General features: G+C 43.2%; 1 protein-coding gene across 13 annotated transcripts in view; it reads right to left on the bottom strand.

Moving 5' to 3' along the window:
• CTCFL (CCCTC-binding factor like) overlaps positions 1-17,772 on the bottom strand; it is a 32,967-nt gene extending 15,195 nt beyond the window's left edge. For 4 of the 13 annotated variants that reach the window (XM_012511702.2, XM_012511703.2, XM_012511706.2 and 1 more), the window contains exons 1-7: positions 17,595-17,772; positions 15,751-16,304; positions 15,134-15,359; positions 6,363-6,533; positions 5,915-6,048; positions 2,879-2,999; positions 1,771-1,920 (exon numbers count right to left, since the gene is read on the bottom strand). In XM_012511702.2, coding sequence (XP_012367156.2) covers positions 1,771-1,920; positions 2,879-2,999; positions 5,915-6,048; positions 6,363-6,533; positions 15,134-15,359; positions 15,751-16,230 — 1,282 coding nt within the window. In that variant the 5' untranslated portion in view covers positions 16,231-16,304; positions 17,595-17,772. Of the gene's footprint in view, positions 1-1,770; positions 1,921-2,878; positions 3,000-5,914; positions 6,049-6,362; positions 6,534-15,133; positions 15,360-15,750; positions 16,725-16,774; positions 17,003-17,174 lie in introns of those variants that run through there. The other 9 variants (XM_003252976.2, XM_004090060.2, XM_003252975.2 and 6 more) reach the window with 8 other exon arrangements.
• Between the last annotated feature and the right edge of the window lie 234 nt (positions 17,773-18,006).

The following is an 18,006-nucleotide window of genomic DNA, read 5'->3' as shown; positions in this document are numbered from 1 at the left end:
CCGGGGTTTCTCAGCCTTGCCGCTGGAACATGCTAGTTCCTTCCTGGGCAGGGTAGGGTGGGCTATCCTGTGCATCGTAGGATGTTAAGCAGCATTCCTGGTGTCTGTCTACCAGATGCCAGCAGCACCTCTTTCTCCCCGGTTGTGAAAGCCAAAATACCTCCAGACATCACCACCTGTCTTCTGGGCAGTAAAATCATTCTCAGTTGAGAACCGCTGCTTTAAACGAACAGAATGCTGAAATATCATTTTAATACTCTTTCAGTATGGAGTTAAATGTTATATAAGGTATGTCACACTGGACTTAAAATGTTCATTTAACAAAGCACTTTGAGAACTATTATGGGGTAGGTGAATTTTAGGATGATGTTAAGGTGGTTTTATATAAAAAGATATAACATCTTTATTTTACCTTAAATAATCCACTCGTTGTTAGAAGTCAGTGCCCTGTTATTTCCTATGTTGAAATTAACCTGAGACACATGGTAAGGTCTGGCTGGGTTTGCTAAATTAAGTCTAAAGCATGATGGTCTTGTGATACTTGTGTAAGAAGCCAAATGACAATGGACAGCTGTGTGATGGAGCTATTCCACCTTACCCACAGTGACTCAGACATTTAGAGAGCTTCATTTCTCATATAGTCATAGGAAGGAAGAATTAGTGTGTTTATAAAGCATCTTATAGGGCTATGTGGAGTGTATCACCCACTGGCATGAGATGGATATAAATCATGTTACTTTGCCATGGTATCAAAAAAGTCCAGCAACTGGCTAGACTTGTGCCCCACCAAGCCCCACTGGACTGTGTTTTGTGATGTGCTGGTATCTATGGCAACAATGACAGAATGGTCCCGATGAAAAATAAAAGTTAAGACTTTGTGGAACACCTTTCACCTTTCAGAAAGGTTTTCAAAAAAGTTCACTTCATCTCCAGAATTTCTTTGGGCAAAAGGGTCAATTTTTTTGTTTTGCTAACATATTTTGTGTATCACAGTGTCATATATTTTGGAAAGAGAAATAAGATCATGGAAAAGGGAGGCCCAGGAATCCTGAAACAAAGAAGAGGCTCATTCACTCACGCTTCCCACACCCTCCCTCCCATTGCTCAACAATGGCTGGCTTCCCCACAGGCAGTAGAAAATCCCAGCTCCTAGGCATGCTGTCCCAAGACCCTCTGGTTTCCCTCTCCCACTCCGCAGGGTGTGACAGTTAAAAGGCTCACCATGGTAGATGCGGATTACACGTTACAGGCCCGCCTCCTTTCCCAAAGTGACTGTCTTAAGGGGAAAACTGTGACTTTTGAAACTTCTGCTTCCAAAACTTCTTAGGCCCACAGCCAGGATTTAACAAAAGCTTGCTGGGTGTCACAGATAGAGCACTGATAAATAGGAACCCAGAATCCAGCCACCTCCTAGCACCCTTGGTTCATGTGACTCCCAGGCAGGTTACTCTATGTCTCTGATCCCCAGTGTCCTCATCTGAAAAATAAGCCCAATGTGGAATGAAATACCACCCATCTGTGAAAGGTCTTATCACGTGCATATGGAACAGGCCTGGGCCCAGATTCTAAAAACATGCTATAAAATGCACTTATGAGATCCAGCCACCAGATGGTGCGACAGGGCTTCTGGAAGAAAACTCGTCCCAGGGCCAAGTTCCCGCAGACCGGGCCTCCCAGTATCAGGGCCAGTACTTTGCAGGTTTATATAAGGGCCTCGCTCCAAAGAGCCAGCAAATGCTGTAGTAAAAGAAAGATCACTAAACCACTCACGTAGGTCGCTTTTCCGTGCAATGATGGCGGCACAATGGGGACACTGGTATTTGGGGACATTTTCGCTATGTTTCTGCAGAATATGTGTTTTCATGGTCCCGTTCTGGGTGAAGCGGGCGTGGCAGATGTGGCATTCGTAAGGCTTCTCACCTGAGACGCAGACAACAAAGTGATTCCCCCTCCAGGCCTGATCCTTGCCAAAGGCCACCTGTACTGAAAGTGTTTCTTTTGCCCCAAGCCTCCTTTATCAACCCCCTTCTCACCGGACAACCCCCAATTAGTATGAGACTCCCAAATCAAGCCCAGACAGCTTATGTCAAGTACAGCTGTGTCCATGATGGACCAGAGACATGACTTCCCCGCATCTATCTGGTGGCTACGCAAGAGTTCAAGGCGGTTCACATCCGTGGGGCTGTAGGAAGAACCAAGAAGTACACATAAATGTATTCTTAACACAAGACATCAAGTACCTCTGTTACAAAACCAGCACACTTTATGTTTTGCCTGAAAGTTGAAGAACGAATTAAGGAGTTGACTTTCATTTATTTTTATTTACTTTTTTTTGAGACAGGTTCTCACTCTGTCACCCAGGCTGGAGTGTAGTGGCGCAATCCCGGCTCACTGCAGCCTCAACCTCCTGGGTTCAAGTGACTCTCCTGCTTCAGCCTCCCAAGTAGCTGGGACCACAGGTGTGCGCCACCAGGCCCGGCTAATTTTTAAATTACTCGTAGAGACAGGGTCTCCCTATGTTGACCAGGCTGGTCTCAAACTCCTGAACTCAAGGGATCCTCCTGCCTCAGCCTCCCAAAGTGCTGAGATTTGAGCCACCATCCCTGGCCAGGAGTTGAGTTTTAAATACCTAAAAAATCTATGGAAGCTAATACTTTGTGTTTTACTCCACACAGTGGGGTTGTGGCACAGTATCTATGTAGACTCTCTTACTGCTAAGTAAAGGTAAAGGTACAGATGAAGATTCTCATATGATGAAGGCACGCAAAAATCCACTTTTACCTTTAAACTTTAATTGTGCCAATAAAAAGTAATTTTTTAAAGCTTGCTTTAAGAGTTAACACTGTAGGTATCAGGCCTTCAGCACCAGAGCCCTTACCTGAGTGCGTTCTCATGTGGCGTTTCAGCTTGTAGGTGTCTCTGCTGGCGTAGCTGCACTGGCAACACTGAAAGGGGCGCTCCCCAGTGTGGGATCGGACATGGCGCTTCAATTTACTTGCCTAATAAATACATAAATGATGTTCGTTGCAATAGAAACTAAAAAATGGCAGAGTCTTCCATTAATCAGCATTATAAAAGAGATTTAAATGAATCATATTTTAACATCAGAGCACCAGAGCATATTTCACTCACTGAAAAAACATGAAAAAGTCATTACTTTTGATCATCTGTTATGGGTGATTTTATTTCATTTGATGTGTGTGTTGTATAAGCTCCTTTAGGGAAAATGAGCAGCAGTTCTGAGAGGCTTTCGCATTCACCTACACTTTAAGCCTACCTGCCGAATGCCATACAAGATTTTATTTTCATTTCTAAGGCAATATATGCTCAATAGTTACAAAATTTAGATTACACTGTAAAAGCACAAAGGCAAACATTTTTTTTTTCCCTGCATGAAGTGAAAATCTTGAAACTCTAGCTCTTGTCAGGTATGGTGGCTCACGCCTGTAATCCCAGCACTTTGGGAGGCTGAGAGGGGTGGATCACCTGAGCTCAAGAGTTTGAGACCAGCCTGGGCAACATAGCAAAACCCTGTCTCTACCAAAAATTAAAAATGAGCTGGGCATGGTGGCACACGCCTGTGGTCCCAGCTACTCGAGAGGCTGAGGTGGCAGGACTGTTTGAGCCTGGGAGGCTGAGGTTGCAATGAGCCAAGATCACGCCACTGTACTCCAACCAGGGTAACAGAGTGAGACCATGTCTCAAAAAAATAAAAATAAAAATAAAAATGAAACCCTAGCTCTTTAATGGAGAACAGCTGTATGTGTCGCCTCACGGTCACAAGTCCTACAGACTCCACCCTGGCTGGCCCCAGGGTAACAGTGTGAGTGGAGGAAGGCGTCCCTGGCTATTCACCATTGGCGCCATGTGACAGCGGGTTCCTAAGAAGAATTAAGTTTTAAGTAGAAGAAATTAAATTCTAATTTGAATAATTATGTATCCCAGGCAATCAGTTAAATAGCAAACAACATAATACCTCCCATTTGAGCATTCACTGCCTGACTCGTTTATTGCCTTCTAGAAGTATTCTTATTCTGTATTCGTGTATCGCAGGCCCTTATCTACTGCTAGCAGGAAATGGGGCCATCAGCTACACAAGGACTACAGACATCAGGAAGCTGCATCAGTCCTGCTGGTGACCCAGGGATGCCACACTCCATCTGCCTCCCCAGTTAGTGATGAGTGCACAGAAGCCTAAGGAACACTCGAGAACAAAAGAAGGCTTAGAATGGAAAACAATAGCCAAGCCAAAAAATTTCACTTAGATTTTCAGAAGAAAAGTGAATGCCTTCAAGTATATTAGAGAGCAAATCAGAAAGAATTTTAAAAACCGTATAGCATGAAAGTTTTGAGGAGGATAAGTGGTGTGAATGAGCAAAGAAGGCCATTAAAAAAGACTCTGGATGACTCTTAAAGGTGGGATGGGAGGACAAGGGGAGTTCAAAAGCTTTTTTTTTTTTTTTTTGAGATGGTGTCTTTCTCGTCCAGACTGGAGTGCGTGATCTTGGCTCACTGCAACCTCTGCCTCCCAGGTTCAAGTGGTTTTCCTGCCTCAGCCTCCCGAGTAGCTAGGACTATAGGCATGTGCCACCACACCTGGCTAATTTTTTTGTATTTTTAGTAGATACAGGTTTCACCATGTTGGCCAGGCTGGTTTTGAACTCCTGACCTCAAGCAATCTGCTCCACCGGCCCCCCAAAGTGCTGGGATTACAGGCGTGAACCACCACACCTAGCCAATTCAAAAGGTTTTTTAAAAAGGGGCACATCTGCACCACAGTTCTGATACGTTCCTGCTGGCATTTTTGTCACGGGATGGGATGAGGGAATAAACAAGCATGGCAAGACTTGAGGAGACTGCAAAAATGGGGGGCTATGGCAGCAGTAGAGACCCCTGTGCTGAGGCCACCTCCCTCAGGCTGTGTGCAGACCGCTAGCACTGGAGGAGGGTTTCGGGGACCTAGGAAGTTTGTACCAAGCACTGGCAGGACACCAACAAAAAGTCCACTCCAGGTTTAGGATCCCCAGGTGACTCTGTTCCCTGAACCCTCCATTTTGCATTCTCATACTACAATCACAACCTTTAACTCAGATGAGAAATAATTTTTTAAAAAATAGTAACAGCAGAAAAAAGTTCTTGGAATCAAATTCTGACCCTAACCGTGAAATTTCCCAATTTGTGAAACCCGGCTGCATTGTTACTATATTTAATCTTCAGCTGTTCCCTTTAACTTAGTTCCATTTGAGTGTACTGTTGACCCAGTCTCGACCAGGCTCAAAACTGGGCCTCAGCCTATTTCCCGGCACACAGTGGGACCCTGACAATTAACTGGTGGAAACTGGCACTGACTAGTAAAAGCAGTGCTCTGCCTGTTTCACGTGAGTACCGCCAAACCTGTTAGAAGGTACAAATAAAGCAAATTAATTAAAATGACTACAGCATAGCTGAAGTTTGAAAAGGGTGGTCTCTCTGTAATTAAGAACAGAAACGTCTATGCTTAAATCTTCAAGCAAGCTGCTTTGTATCTAATCAAGCTCAAAAATTTCAGCCAACATTGAAATTGGATCTGCATTCTACATTAGAGCAAATATATTTTGATTTTGTGGCCCTGAGTGCTAGACAAATTGCAGAACTTTTAAACAAGTCTGGGACTTATTTCTTGACCACAAGTAGTTTATTTGTAATTTGTACACCTTTACATATTGTTTTCACTAATTAGTAATCAAAGAAACAAAGAAATCAATTTTCTATTTTAACTTCATAAAAGAGAATGCATATTATTTGCTGCATAAATTTTATACGAATGATAAAAAGCCTGTTTGTAACAGATTCTACTGTTAGTTACACTTGGCATAACTTCTACAGCAGCCTCTACTAAGATGTCATGAAGCTTCAAGTCCAAGAATGACTTTACCTCCACACTGGCATACTTGCACATGGAACATTTAAAGGGTTTCTCATGAGTATGTTTATAGCGCCTGTGTCGGACGAGTTCTCCACTGGTGACAAATGCCATGTTGCAGTCGTTACATTTATAGGGCCTGTTTCCTGTAAAATCACATAGTTCATACTTTCAAAACAAGACTTAACCAGAAAAATTCCAAGGAATTCATGGCTTTTTAATTACACTTAGTCTCAAAAATGCTTTAAAAATTAAGAAGAGGCTCTTTAAACTATAAATACCATAGATACATGTGAGAAAAATCTTTGTAACAGTATTTTTAATGGAAATTCAAAAAAAAAAGACAAAACTAAAGTATAAAATGTTACATGATTCTACTGTAGAAACAGGTGGATTCACATTCTTAACATAAGCCTTAACACACATTATTCCAGAGAAACAGCCTTCCCAGCAATTTTACCTGTGTGGATGTTAACATGGTTACGCAGCAGAGTGACCGTACGGAAGGTTTTCAGGCAGAGGTGACACAGGTGAGGCTTCTCATTGGTGTGAGTTTTCATATGACGATTAAAACTCGACATTCTAGAAGCGGTGAACATGCAGACATCACAGTGGAAGGTTCGTTTTGCTCCTATAAGCAGGAAATAGTTTATTTGTTAGAGGTTCAAATTCCATTTAAACACTTGAAAGTAAATCAGCACATCATCTTTTCAACTAATGTGGGAACCGAACAATAGAACATGCTATTTATATTCATAAGCTGATTGAAGCAATTCAGGACACCATGTTCCTGGATAACCAGCAACGCATTTTCGCTGTTTCAAGATGGGCCGATGTCTGTTTCTGGGCACAGAGTGGACTAGGTACTCTGCTCATCCTTCTTGCTGAGAAAAAAAATGCTAGGGAGGAGACGCCTGAACATTTCAGAATGTCTTGTAGACCTAAGGAGACAAGAGAAAAGGCACACCGCCTACCTAAAGTGGGGCGCCCAAGAAGAGATTCTCCTATAAAAATGTGGCCCTGAACTCTCTGTAGGGTGAACTAAAGATAACCCGCCCCATCTCTGCATCCTTCTCTCTAGCCAGGGGACTGCAAGAAAAACCATCTAGAATGGTGCCATCCAAAACCATAGCCATAAGTCATGTGTGACTCTTAAATGTGGACTTAAACTAATTAAAATTAAATATAATTAAACATTTAGTTCCTCTGTTGTAAGCCGCATTTCAACTGCCCAAAGACCACATGGAGATCGTGGCCACCATACTGGACAGGGCAGATAAAGACCATTTCCATCAGCAAAGAAAGTCCTCTTGGATGATGCTGGTCTAGCACTGATGGAGAGGTGAAAAAATTCCCCCTAAGAAGATGGCTCCAAAGAGGGAAGGTGGCCCAAGTGAGCATGTCCTGGGTGGTTCTAACAGTAACCCTTGGGGGATCTGGTTTAAGACAGTTTTTGACCATCACTGCCTGGCAGAAATTAATATATACCATCCCTCAAAGAACTCACTTTCACCCCAGGCTTCAAGGGATTTCCACAGATAACAGTAAAAAGAACCAATCGGCTCATGGTGACAAACAAGATGCCAGTGCAAGGGCAGCGGAAACAAACAGAAGACTCAGACCTACAAAGACTTCTGATGTTGGAATCATCAAATACAGAATATAGCTGAGTTGTTATTCTCAAAATCCATCCCTCCATAAAAGCAATGAAAACAACTTTGAAAACAACTGTGAAAAAAATGTCACAAGCAACTTTTTCAGGACACTGGAAACTTAACTGGAAGCTTCCAGCAACCAGGAGAAACAATTAAAAAAATCTAGCTGCTTCTCAGTAAAAAAAGAGAGCTTGGTGGAATTCTAACTTATTCTGGTTCCATTCTCTGCTCCTTAGCTCGGGGGTGGCCTTGAAAATAACAATCCAAGCTAGGTGTGGTGGCTCATGCCTGCAATCCTAGCACTTTGGGAGGATGAGGTGGGGGGATCACTTGAGGCTAGGAGTTCAAGACCAGCCTGGGGGACACAGCAAGACCTCATCTCTATTTTTTTAAACATAAAATATAATAATAATAAAAAAGAAAATAACAGCCCAAATACACAGTTTCAGTACCAGAGAGGAGCAGAATGGACTTCATTCACAAAAATTATAATTCTTTGCTTTGACCTGTCTAGTGGCTTCCTAGAAGATCACATCAAAAGGCTTGCCTTTATCTTGCCTAACATGGAACTTGCCCAGTGCTAAAGAGGCTACCTGGAGTGAGGTGAGTGGAGGGATATTTGGTGAAAACGTTTACAGGTAATGGATAACAGTTAGGGCAAATAACCAACTAACAAACCTTGGGAGGAAAGGCTGGGGAATGAGATGCTTTGGGGAATAAGGGCACAGACAAGCTCTAACATATTCCTTGGAATAGAGAAGACCATGAGTATGCCCCTGGCTTAGGAACAAGCTGAGAAGGCTGTTAAGGCCCCAGGTGCTCATCGCTGGCTGACCTCGATGCTCTCAGGAAGTAGGAAGTGAAGGCTAAGACAAAGCTGGATGAATGTTGGGAAGGCCAGCTTTAGTAAACACACAGCACTCTTCAGCAAAGACTGAGGGATTTAAAAAAAATTTTTTTTTTGGTTCAGGTGTTTAAGGAAATCTTTGTCCAGTCATTAGCAGAGACTTCAGTAGCTACACAAAGCAGAGAATACAGACTTCACAAAGTTAGTTCAGAAAAGTTACCAAACAATCAATACAACCAGCAGCAACAGCTAACCCTGGGGAGGGAAAGAATCTGATTTACACAGTTGCCACATTATAATGTTCCAGATGGCCAGTTTTCAGTAAAAAATTATAAGGCATGCAAAGAAACAAAAAAAATAGTAGCCCATTCAGAGAAAAAAAATAATAGAATCTTCCTTGAGGAAGTCCAGGGATTGGGCATACTAGACAAAGACTTTAATCAGTTATCTAAAATATTTTCCAAGACTAAAGAAAACTGAGTCTAAAGGACTAAAAGAAAGGCCAGGCATGGTGGCCCACATCTACAATTCTAAAGCTTTGTGAGGCCAAGGTGGGATGACTGCTGGAGACCAGCCTGGGCAACATAGTGAGACCCTGTCTCTATCAAAAATTTAAAAAATCGGCAGGTGTAATGGGGTAAGCCTGTAGTCCCAGCTACTCAGGAGGCTGAGGCAGGAGGCTTGTTTTAGGCCAAAAGTTTGAGGCTGTAGTGAGCCATGATTGTGCCACTGCACTTCAACTAAGTGACAGAGTGAGACCCTGTCTCAAAAAAGAAAAAAGCATGAAAATGATGCTTCATCAAATTGAGAAAACCAATAAATAAAATTTATTTAAAAAAATGAGAACTTCTGGAATTGAAAAATATAATAAGCAAAATGAAAAATTCAACAGAGGGACTCAACAGCAGAGCTGAGCAAAAAGAAGGAAGAATCAGTGAACCTAAAGACAGGTCAGTTGAGATTATTCAGTTTGAGGGAAAGAAAGAAAAAAACGAACAAAGAAAAATGAGCAGAGACTAAGAGATCTGTGGGACATGATCAAGCACACCAACATATGCACAATGGGAGACCCAAGGTGACACAGGAGAAGAGAGTATTTGAAGAAATGATTGCCAAAAACTCCCCAAATTTGAAAAAAATATCTACACATCCAAAAGCTTAATAAATTTCAAGTAGGATAAAGTCAAAGAGATTCACATCAAGACACATCATAATCAGATTGCTGAAAGACAAAAAATGAATCTTGAAAGCAGCAAGAAAGACAGACATGCCTTATCACATACATGGGATTGTCAATAAGATTAATGGCTGATTTATCATCAGAAACCATGGAGGCCAGAAAGCAGTGGAATGACATTCAATGTGCTGTAAGAAAAAAAATGTCAAACCAAAATTCTGTCTGACAAAACCACCCTCCAAAAATGAAGGAGAAATTAAGACATTCCCAGAAAAATAGAAACTGAGCAAGTCTGTCATTGGCAGATCTATCCTACAAAAATGCTAAAGAGATTCCAACAGGCTGAAATGAAAGGACACCAAACAATAACTCAAATCCATATGAAAAAATAAAGACAGTGATAAAGTAACAACATATGCAAATATAAAAGACAATATTCATGCATTTTTTTACTTGTAATCCTCTTTTTTTCTATCTGACTCAAAGACAGCATAAAGCAATAATTATAAATTGATGTTGATGGCATATAATTTATAAAGATACACTCTGTGGCAGTAACAACAGGAAGTGGAGTGGGGAATGGAATTATATAGGAGCAAAGTTTTTTATATACTATTGAAATTAAATTGGCATTAATCTAAACCAGATTATTATGAATTGAGATGTTAAATGTAACACCAAGGACAACTAAAGAAAATAACTCAAAAATATATAGTAAAATAAATAATAAAAGAATTAAAATGATACACTTGGCAGTGGCTATTCAACACAAAAGAAAGCAGTAATAAAAGAACTGAGGAATAAAAGATGTGACATCTAAAAAACAAATACAGAAATAAGAAAGTAAGTCCTTTTTTATCAGCAAGGAGATTAAACTCTCTGTGCAAAGGTCGGGATTGGCAGAAAGGACACTATACAAGATGCAATTATTTGTCCTCTACAAAAGACTCATTTTAGATTCAAAGACAGGCTGAAAGTAAAAAGATGGAGAAAGATACTCCATACAAACAGTAACCAAAAGAGTGCTAGGGTGGCTATACAAATATCAGACTATATTCTCTTTAAGACAAAATTGTTATAAAAGACAAAAGGACGTTATATAATAATGAAAGGGTCAATCCATCATAAAGATACAACAATTATAAACATATATGTGGCCAGGCGCATATGTGGCTCATACCTGTAATCCCAGCACTTGGAAGGCTGAGGCAGGCAGATCATTTGAGGTCAAGAGTTCAAGACCAGCCTGGACAACATGGTGAAACCTCATCTCTACTAAAAATACAAAAATTAGCTGAGTGTGGTCGTGCATATCTATAATCCCAGCTACTCAGGAGGCTGAGGCAGGAGAATTGCTTGAACCCGGGAGACAGAGGTTGCAGTGAGCCAAGACTGTGCCCCTGCACTCCAGCCTGGCGACAAAGTGAGACTCCATCTCAAAACAACCCAACCAACCAAAAAAAAAAAAAAATATATATATATACATATACATATGCACCTAATAACAGTCCCAAAATACTTGAAGCAAAAGGAACAAAATTGAAGTTAGAAACAGGCAATTCAGTAATAGTTGGAGACCTCACTTTAAACAATGGAGAGAACTAGACAAGGTCAGTGAGGAAACAGAGGCTTAAATCACACTATAAACCAAGTAGACAAAACAGACATCTATAGAACATCCCACCCAGTAACACTGGAGTAGATGTTCTTCTGAGGTGCATAGGGAAGAGTCTCCAGGATAGACCACATGTGAAGTTACAAACATATTGAGACACACATATCTTAATAAATTTAAAAAGACAAATTGAGCCAGGCACAGTGGCTCATGCCTGTAATCCAGCACTTTGGGAGGCTGAGATGGGAGGATCGCGTGAGGCCAAAAGTTCAAGACTAGCCTGGGCAACATAGAGACCCCATCTGTACAATTTTTTTTTTTAATTAGCTGCGTGTGGTAGTGTGTGCCTCTTGTCCTAGCTACTTGTGAGGCCGAAGTAGGGGGACTGCTGGAGTCCAGGGTTTCAAGGTTACAGTGAGCTATGACTGTAATACTGCACTCCAGCCTGGGCAACAGAGCAAGATCCTGTCTCTAAAACAAACAAAAAAAAAAACAAAATCAAAAGATGTTCTATGTTCTCTGACCATAATAAAATGAAATTAGAAATTAATACCAAGGGAAATTTGGAAAATTCATATATACATGGAAGCTAAAAAACATACTCCAAAATGACAAATGGGTCAAAGAAGAAATCACAAGAAAATTATTAAGTACTTTGAGGTGAACGAAAGTGAAAACATGAGATACCAAGAGTTATAGAATGCACCTAAAGCAGTGCTCAGAGTGAAATTTTTAGCCATAAACACTTACATTAAAAAAGAAGAAATATTTCAAATCAATAACCTAACTTGACACTCTGAGGAACTAGAAAAAGAAGATGAATCTAAACCCAAAGCTAGTAGAAAGAAGAAAATATTAAGATTAGAGAGAAAAAAATTAGAGAAAACCAACAAAACCACCAAAAGTTGGTTCTTTGAAAAGATCAACACTGACAAACCTTTATCTAGACTTGTGACCGAGGGGGTAAAAAAGAGAATACTCAAATTACTAAAATCAGGAAGGAAAGTGGGAACATTCTTACCAATCTCACGGAAATAAAAATGTTTATAATAGAATACTATGAACAATTATGTGCCAACAAATTAGATAATACAGATGAAATAGAAAATTCCTAGAAACACACAAACTACTAAAACTGATTTAAGAAGAAACAGAAAATTGGAATAGACCTGTATCAGTAGACAGTGAGTCATTAATCAACACTTCCAAGAAAGAAAACCCCAGAACCAAATCACTTCACCGATTAAGTCTACAAAATGCTTAAATATTAATCCTCTAAATCTTCAAAAAAGGGAGGAAACACTTCTTCCCAATCCATTACATGAGGCTAGTATTACTTAAATACTAAAGCCAGACAAAGACATCAAAAGAAGACTACAGACCAATATTCCTAATGAATACAGATGCAAAAATCTTCAGAACACTAGCAAACCAAATCCAGCAGCATATTAAAAGGATTATATACCATAACCAAGTTGAGATTTTCTGCAGGAATAAAAGGGTGGTTCAACATATGAGAATCAGTCAGTGTAATATACTATATTAACAGAATGAAGAAAAAAACAACAACAGATGATCATCTCAACAGATGCAGAAAAAGCATTTCATATAATCCAACACTGTTTTCTTGATAAAATACTCAACAAACTTGGAATAGAAGGTTTATGGGTTGAGTTGTGACCCCTGCAAAAATACGTGAAGTCCTCACGCCAGATACCTGTGAATGAGATCTTATGTGCAGAAAGGGTCTTTGCAGATGCAATCAAGTTAAGCTGAGGTCCTACTGGATGAAGATGGGTCATAAGCCAATATGACTGGTGTCCTTATAAGAAGAGGAAAAGAGATATAGAGACACACAGGAATAATTCCATGTGATCACAGGGGCAGAGATTGGAATAATGCATCTGCAAGCCAATGAATGGCATGACTGCTGGCAATACCAGAAGCTAAGAGAAAGGCATGAAATATATTCTCCCCGACAGCCTTCCAAGAGAACACGGCTTTGCCAACACCTTGATTTCACACTCGTAGCTTCCATAACTGTGAGAGGTATGTTTCTGTTGTTTGAAGCCACTCAGTTTGTGGTGCTTTGTCATGACATCCCTGGGAAGCTAACACAGTGCCAGTTAAAAATGGGCCAAAGATTTGAATAGCCATTTTTTCCAAAGAAGATACCTAAGTGGCCAATGAACACATGAAGAGATACTCAAGACCCTTAGTCATTAGAGAAATGGAAACCAAAACTACAACGAGATACCTCTTCACACCTGCTAGGATGGCTATAATTAAACAATAATAACAAATGGAAAGTAAGCATTGGTGAGGATGTGGAGAAACTGGAAGTTAAACACACTGCTGGTGCAAATTCAAATTGGTGCAGCTGCTATGGAAAATAGTGTGGTAGCTGCTCAAAAAAATTAAACATAGAGTAACCACATCATCCAGCAATTCCACTCCTAAGTATATACTCAAAAGGATTGGAAACAGGTTCTTAAACAAAAAAACTTGTACACAGATGATCATAACAGCACCATTCACACTTGCTGAAAGGTGGACACAATTGCAGTGTGTATTGATGAATGAATGGATAAATAAAATGTGCAATACCCATACAGGGATTATTACTTAGCCATTAAAAACGAATGAAGCGCTGACACATGCTACAATATCAACAAACCCTGCAAACATGATGCTAAGCTCAAGAATCTAGACACGAAAGGCACATGGTATACATATATGATTCAACTTCTGGAAAATGTGCAGAACAGGAAAATCTATGGAAACAAAAATTAGATTAGTGGTAGCCAGGGGCTAGGGGGAACAGAGTAGGAAGTGACTGCCTAATCGGTACAGGCCTCTTATTGGGGTGATAAAAATATTCTGGAATTTAGACAGTGTTGATGGGTCTACAAATTTGTGAATACATCAAAAACCTAAAAATGAGCTAGAAATTGTAAAACTTGGGGCGCAAAGCTTTTGATTTAAACATATGAGAAACCACCATATACCAAAAGCCTGCAAACTCAACCACTTATGGAAGGCAGAGGCAAGAAACCTAAGTGAAGGGCCCTGACCACATGTAAGAGTGGGGTGGTGGTGGCAGTGTGTTTGGGCGGCATTCTCTTTTTCTAAACTGAGTCACCTTCCAACCCCAGGCACCTGATGCCAGGAGGAAGGAAAACTGTGCCAAATGTTGCCAGATATAATTTAAAAGAGCTGGAAATTGAAATTTTGGGGGTGAAATATGTTGATTTAAATAAGTGAGAAACTAATATTTTTAAAAAATAAGCCAAACAAATCATTTTCATAGGACAAATTCATCCTGTGGGCTGCTGGAATGCAATCTCAGTTTAATATGGCTTTAATATTGCTTCGGGGTCTTCCTAATCTGGACCCATCCACCTCTCTGAGCACCCACCCAGCTCTACAGACACAGTAGAGCTCTCCACCCTCACATACAAAGTAAATACTTCCAGAGCTACACACCCAGACCACTTCCTAGTACTTGGAATCCTGATCCGAATCTTAATGGCTTCTTTGTCCTGGACTGACCTAAATATCACCTCCCTTAGAAGGCACCCTCCTTCTCTTGGCCCTGAAGGACATGAGGCCTCACCACCTGTCCTGTAATGACTTGTCCCCCATATCCCTCTGGGGCTGCAAACTAGGCAGCAGAGACCAGGGCTTGGTCTTCTACGCTTAGGTGCACAAGGCTTTGCGGGAATATTTCTACTGTGCTTTCAAAACGTTTGTGTGCAAAGTGCAAAACCCTTCTGGATTTGATTCACAATACAGAACATTAGTTTAAAATTTCTCCCATTTCCTGACATTTTGAAAGTAAGTCAACCACTTAAAACTTCAATTACCATCACCTCCCCATAAAGAAAAACAGCAGCCCAGTTTTATGGAGTGTATTCTATGAGATGAACTGGCCTACCCTTTGTCTTTCTTTGATTTTTTGTAGATTTGGCCTTTTCAGCATCTGCTTGACCAGCTGTAGGTTGATCCTCTTGTTCTTCCACATTTAAATTTGAAATTGTGAGAACAATTTCGTCACTTCTTTCATCTCCTGACATTGTTTCCACAAAAAAGAGCTGCTCCTTTGTTCTTTCAGCCAATCTTCTTTCAGCCAATAACTGGTTCTTCTCCTGCCCTTCCTGGAGCTAATAAACAACAACAAATATTCAAACAACTATGATACTATTAATTTCAACATAATTAGATTTTTGCCTGGATGAACCACAGAATACAAAAAGAAAAGCAAAAGTTGAAGATTATGCATCACAATGTTAATTATTTCGCATCAGGGTTGTGGCAGTGAAACTTAACACTTCTTTTTAAAACATAATGCACCTTACACTATTCCAATTAGCACAACTTTTAAAACTCTTTTTAAAAAAAGAACCTAAGAACTCTCAAGATTTTCCTGGGAAGTATTTTTACTGTCTTTAATTTGCAACTGCAAAATACCCTGTCCAGACATAATATTGCATACAAGCCGACTTGAATTTTTTCTTTTTCATGTAAGGGGTTGTTTATTAAAACCAACTGTACCTTAATCAGTCCAGCACTTTCAGCCAGGCTCACCGCTAACTTACTGTCTTCACTGGCCACCATCACATTCTCCTCTAGAGCGTGGAACTGCAACACCTCCATCTCTTGCAGGGAGTACAGCTCTTGCTGGATACTAATGGCCACGTACTGCTGCAGGCTCTGCCGGGGCCCTTCCTCAAGCCACAGCAACCCAGGGCCAGGCTGCTGCACCATCACCTGCACCCCTTCTTGCTGCTGTATGCTCAGCAAGCTCATATCCTGCAACTCCACAGCTTCAGAAGTGAAGTGCACCGTCTGCAGGGTCAGGATGTGCTTCTCGCTCTCCTCCGAGGGGGCCAGCACCAGCTCCACTTCTTCCTCCAGGACGCTGTCCTGGAAGGCCCCAGAGGTACGCTCGGCCTCCAACTCACTAGGGCTCCGATGGTCTTTCTCTCTGCGCGCTCCGTCTTTTTCCTCCTCCTTCAGGCCTTTTTCCGGCATCAACTCGAGTTCTTTGATTTTGGTGAATTGCTCAGAAAGGACAGAGATCTCAGTGGCTGCCACGATGACTTGGCCTGTTTGAAAAATAGGCAAGCGGTTTTCATAGGGGGAGAAGGGGGTGGTATGAGTAGGGATGGGGGGTGCTTGAACCTAGCAGGCTTTGGAGTTGAAACAAGGTCTGGCCTCAGAAGGCTTTGGACCTAGTAGTGTCAGAACAATGCTGATCTGGCCTGGGTCTAGGAGGGGGTCAAGGCTAAGCAGGATTTAGGCTAAAGCAGGATTTTGTACAAAACCCTAGAACGAACAGGTTTGGGCCTCAGCAGGCTTAGGGCCAGCACACATCCTGGGCCTGGCAAGGTTCCGCCTGAGCACGCTCTGGGCCAGTGCATATCCTGGGCGTGGCAAGGTTAGGCCTGAGCAGGTCCAGTCAGTGAACATCCTGTGCCTAGTAAGGTTTGGGCCCAGCACGCTCTCGGCCAGTGCACAACCTGGGCCTAGCGAGGTTCGGGCCCGAGCAGGCCTTGGGCCGGTGCACATCCTGGGCCTAGCAAGTTTCAGGTCCAAGCAGGCCCTGGGCCAGTGCACAACCTGCGCCTAGCGAGGTTTGGGCCCGAGCAGGCATTCCCCTCGTGCACGATTCTAGACCTAGCACCCTCAGAGCCAGGCAGGCTTTGGGCCTAGTGGCCTCGAGCCCACCCAGACTTGGCCAAGCAGCCCTCGGCCAGGCCAAGCACACTCCTTCGGAGGCCTGGCAGTGCCCCTGCTTTACCCTGCCGCCCACGCCCCGCCCCGCCCCGCCCCGACCCTCCCCGGGCAGCCCCTCAGCGTCTGCCGCCCGCCCTTGGGCCTTTCCGGCCAACCCCTCCCTCCGCCCACGCCCAGAACAGCTCATGCTCTTGGAGGAGAGCAGGTGGGCTTAACCCTGCCCGGGACTGGCCCCTCACCGTGGAAGGCGTGGCCGGAGTGCCCGGCCCACTCCATCTTTAGCTTGTGGGCTCCGCCTCGTGCACCGCGTGCTGCAGCCCGCAGCTGGCCGCCACAGGGCTGGCGCGAGAGTGGAGGGTGGCAGTGCGCAGGCGCGGAGCGGAAAAGCGGGAGCGTGAAGGGGGCGGAGCCAGGCAGGGTTGGGGAGGGGGTGTTGTACTGTGGGGGCAGGGGGGAGGGGGAGCACGGCGGAGGAGGACCCTGCAGGGAACACTGGTGGACCTGGGGGGGTGGATGAGGAGGGGAGGAGGGTCCCATACAGGGCACTGGGAACCTGGGGGGGATGGATAAGGAGGGGAGGAGAGCTTGCAGGGGGCACTGGAAGACCCGGGGGGGAGCCTAAGGACGGGAGGAGGGTCCTGCAGGGGGCACGGAAATACCTCGGGGTTGAAGTGGATGAGGAAGGGAGGAGGGCCCCGCAGGGGGCGCTGGGAGACCTGGGGGGAACTAAGGAGGGCACGAGGGCCTGCAGGGGGCCTGGGAGACCTGAGGGGGAATGGATAAGGAGGGGAGGAGGGCCCACAGAAGGCACTGAGATAGTGGGGAGAGGGGTGTAATGAGGCGGGGAGGAGAGCCCTGCAGGGGGGCTGGGAGACCTGAGGGGGGAGTGGGTAATGGATAAGGGGGGGTGGGTAATGGATAAGGAGGGGAGGGGGGCCTGCAGGGGGCCTATGACACCTCGGGGAGGGGAATGGATAAGGAGGGTAGGAGGGCCAGCAGGAGGCACTGAGATACCGGGGGGAGGGGCGGAATGAGGAGGGGAGAGCCCTGCAGGGGGGCGGGGAGACCTGA

This window comes from Nomascus leucogenys, chromosome 13 (assembly GCF_006542625.1).
Source record: "Nomascus leucogenys isolate Asia chromosome 13, Asia_NLE_v1, whole genome shotgun sequence".
Taxonomy (NCBI): Eukaryota; Metazoa; Chordata; class Mammalia; order Primates; family Hylobatidae; genus Nomascus; species Nomascus leucogenys.
Note: the sequence above shows the minus strand (reverse complement) of the source record. Positions and strands in the feature narration are given on the sequence as shown.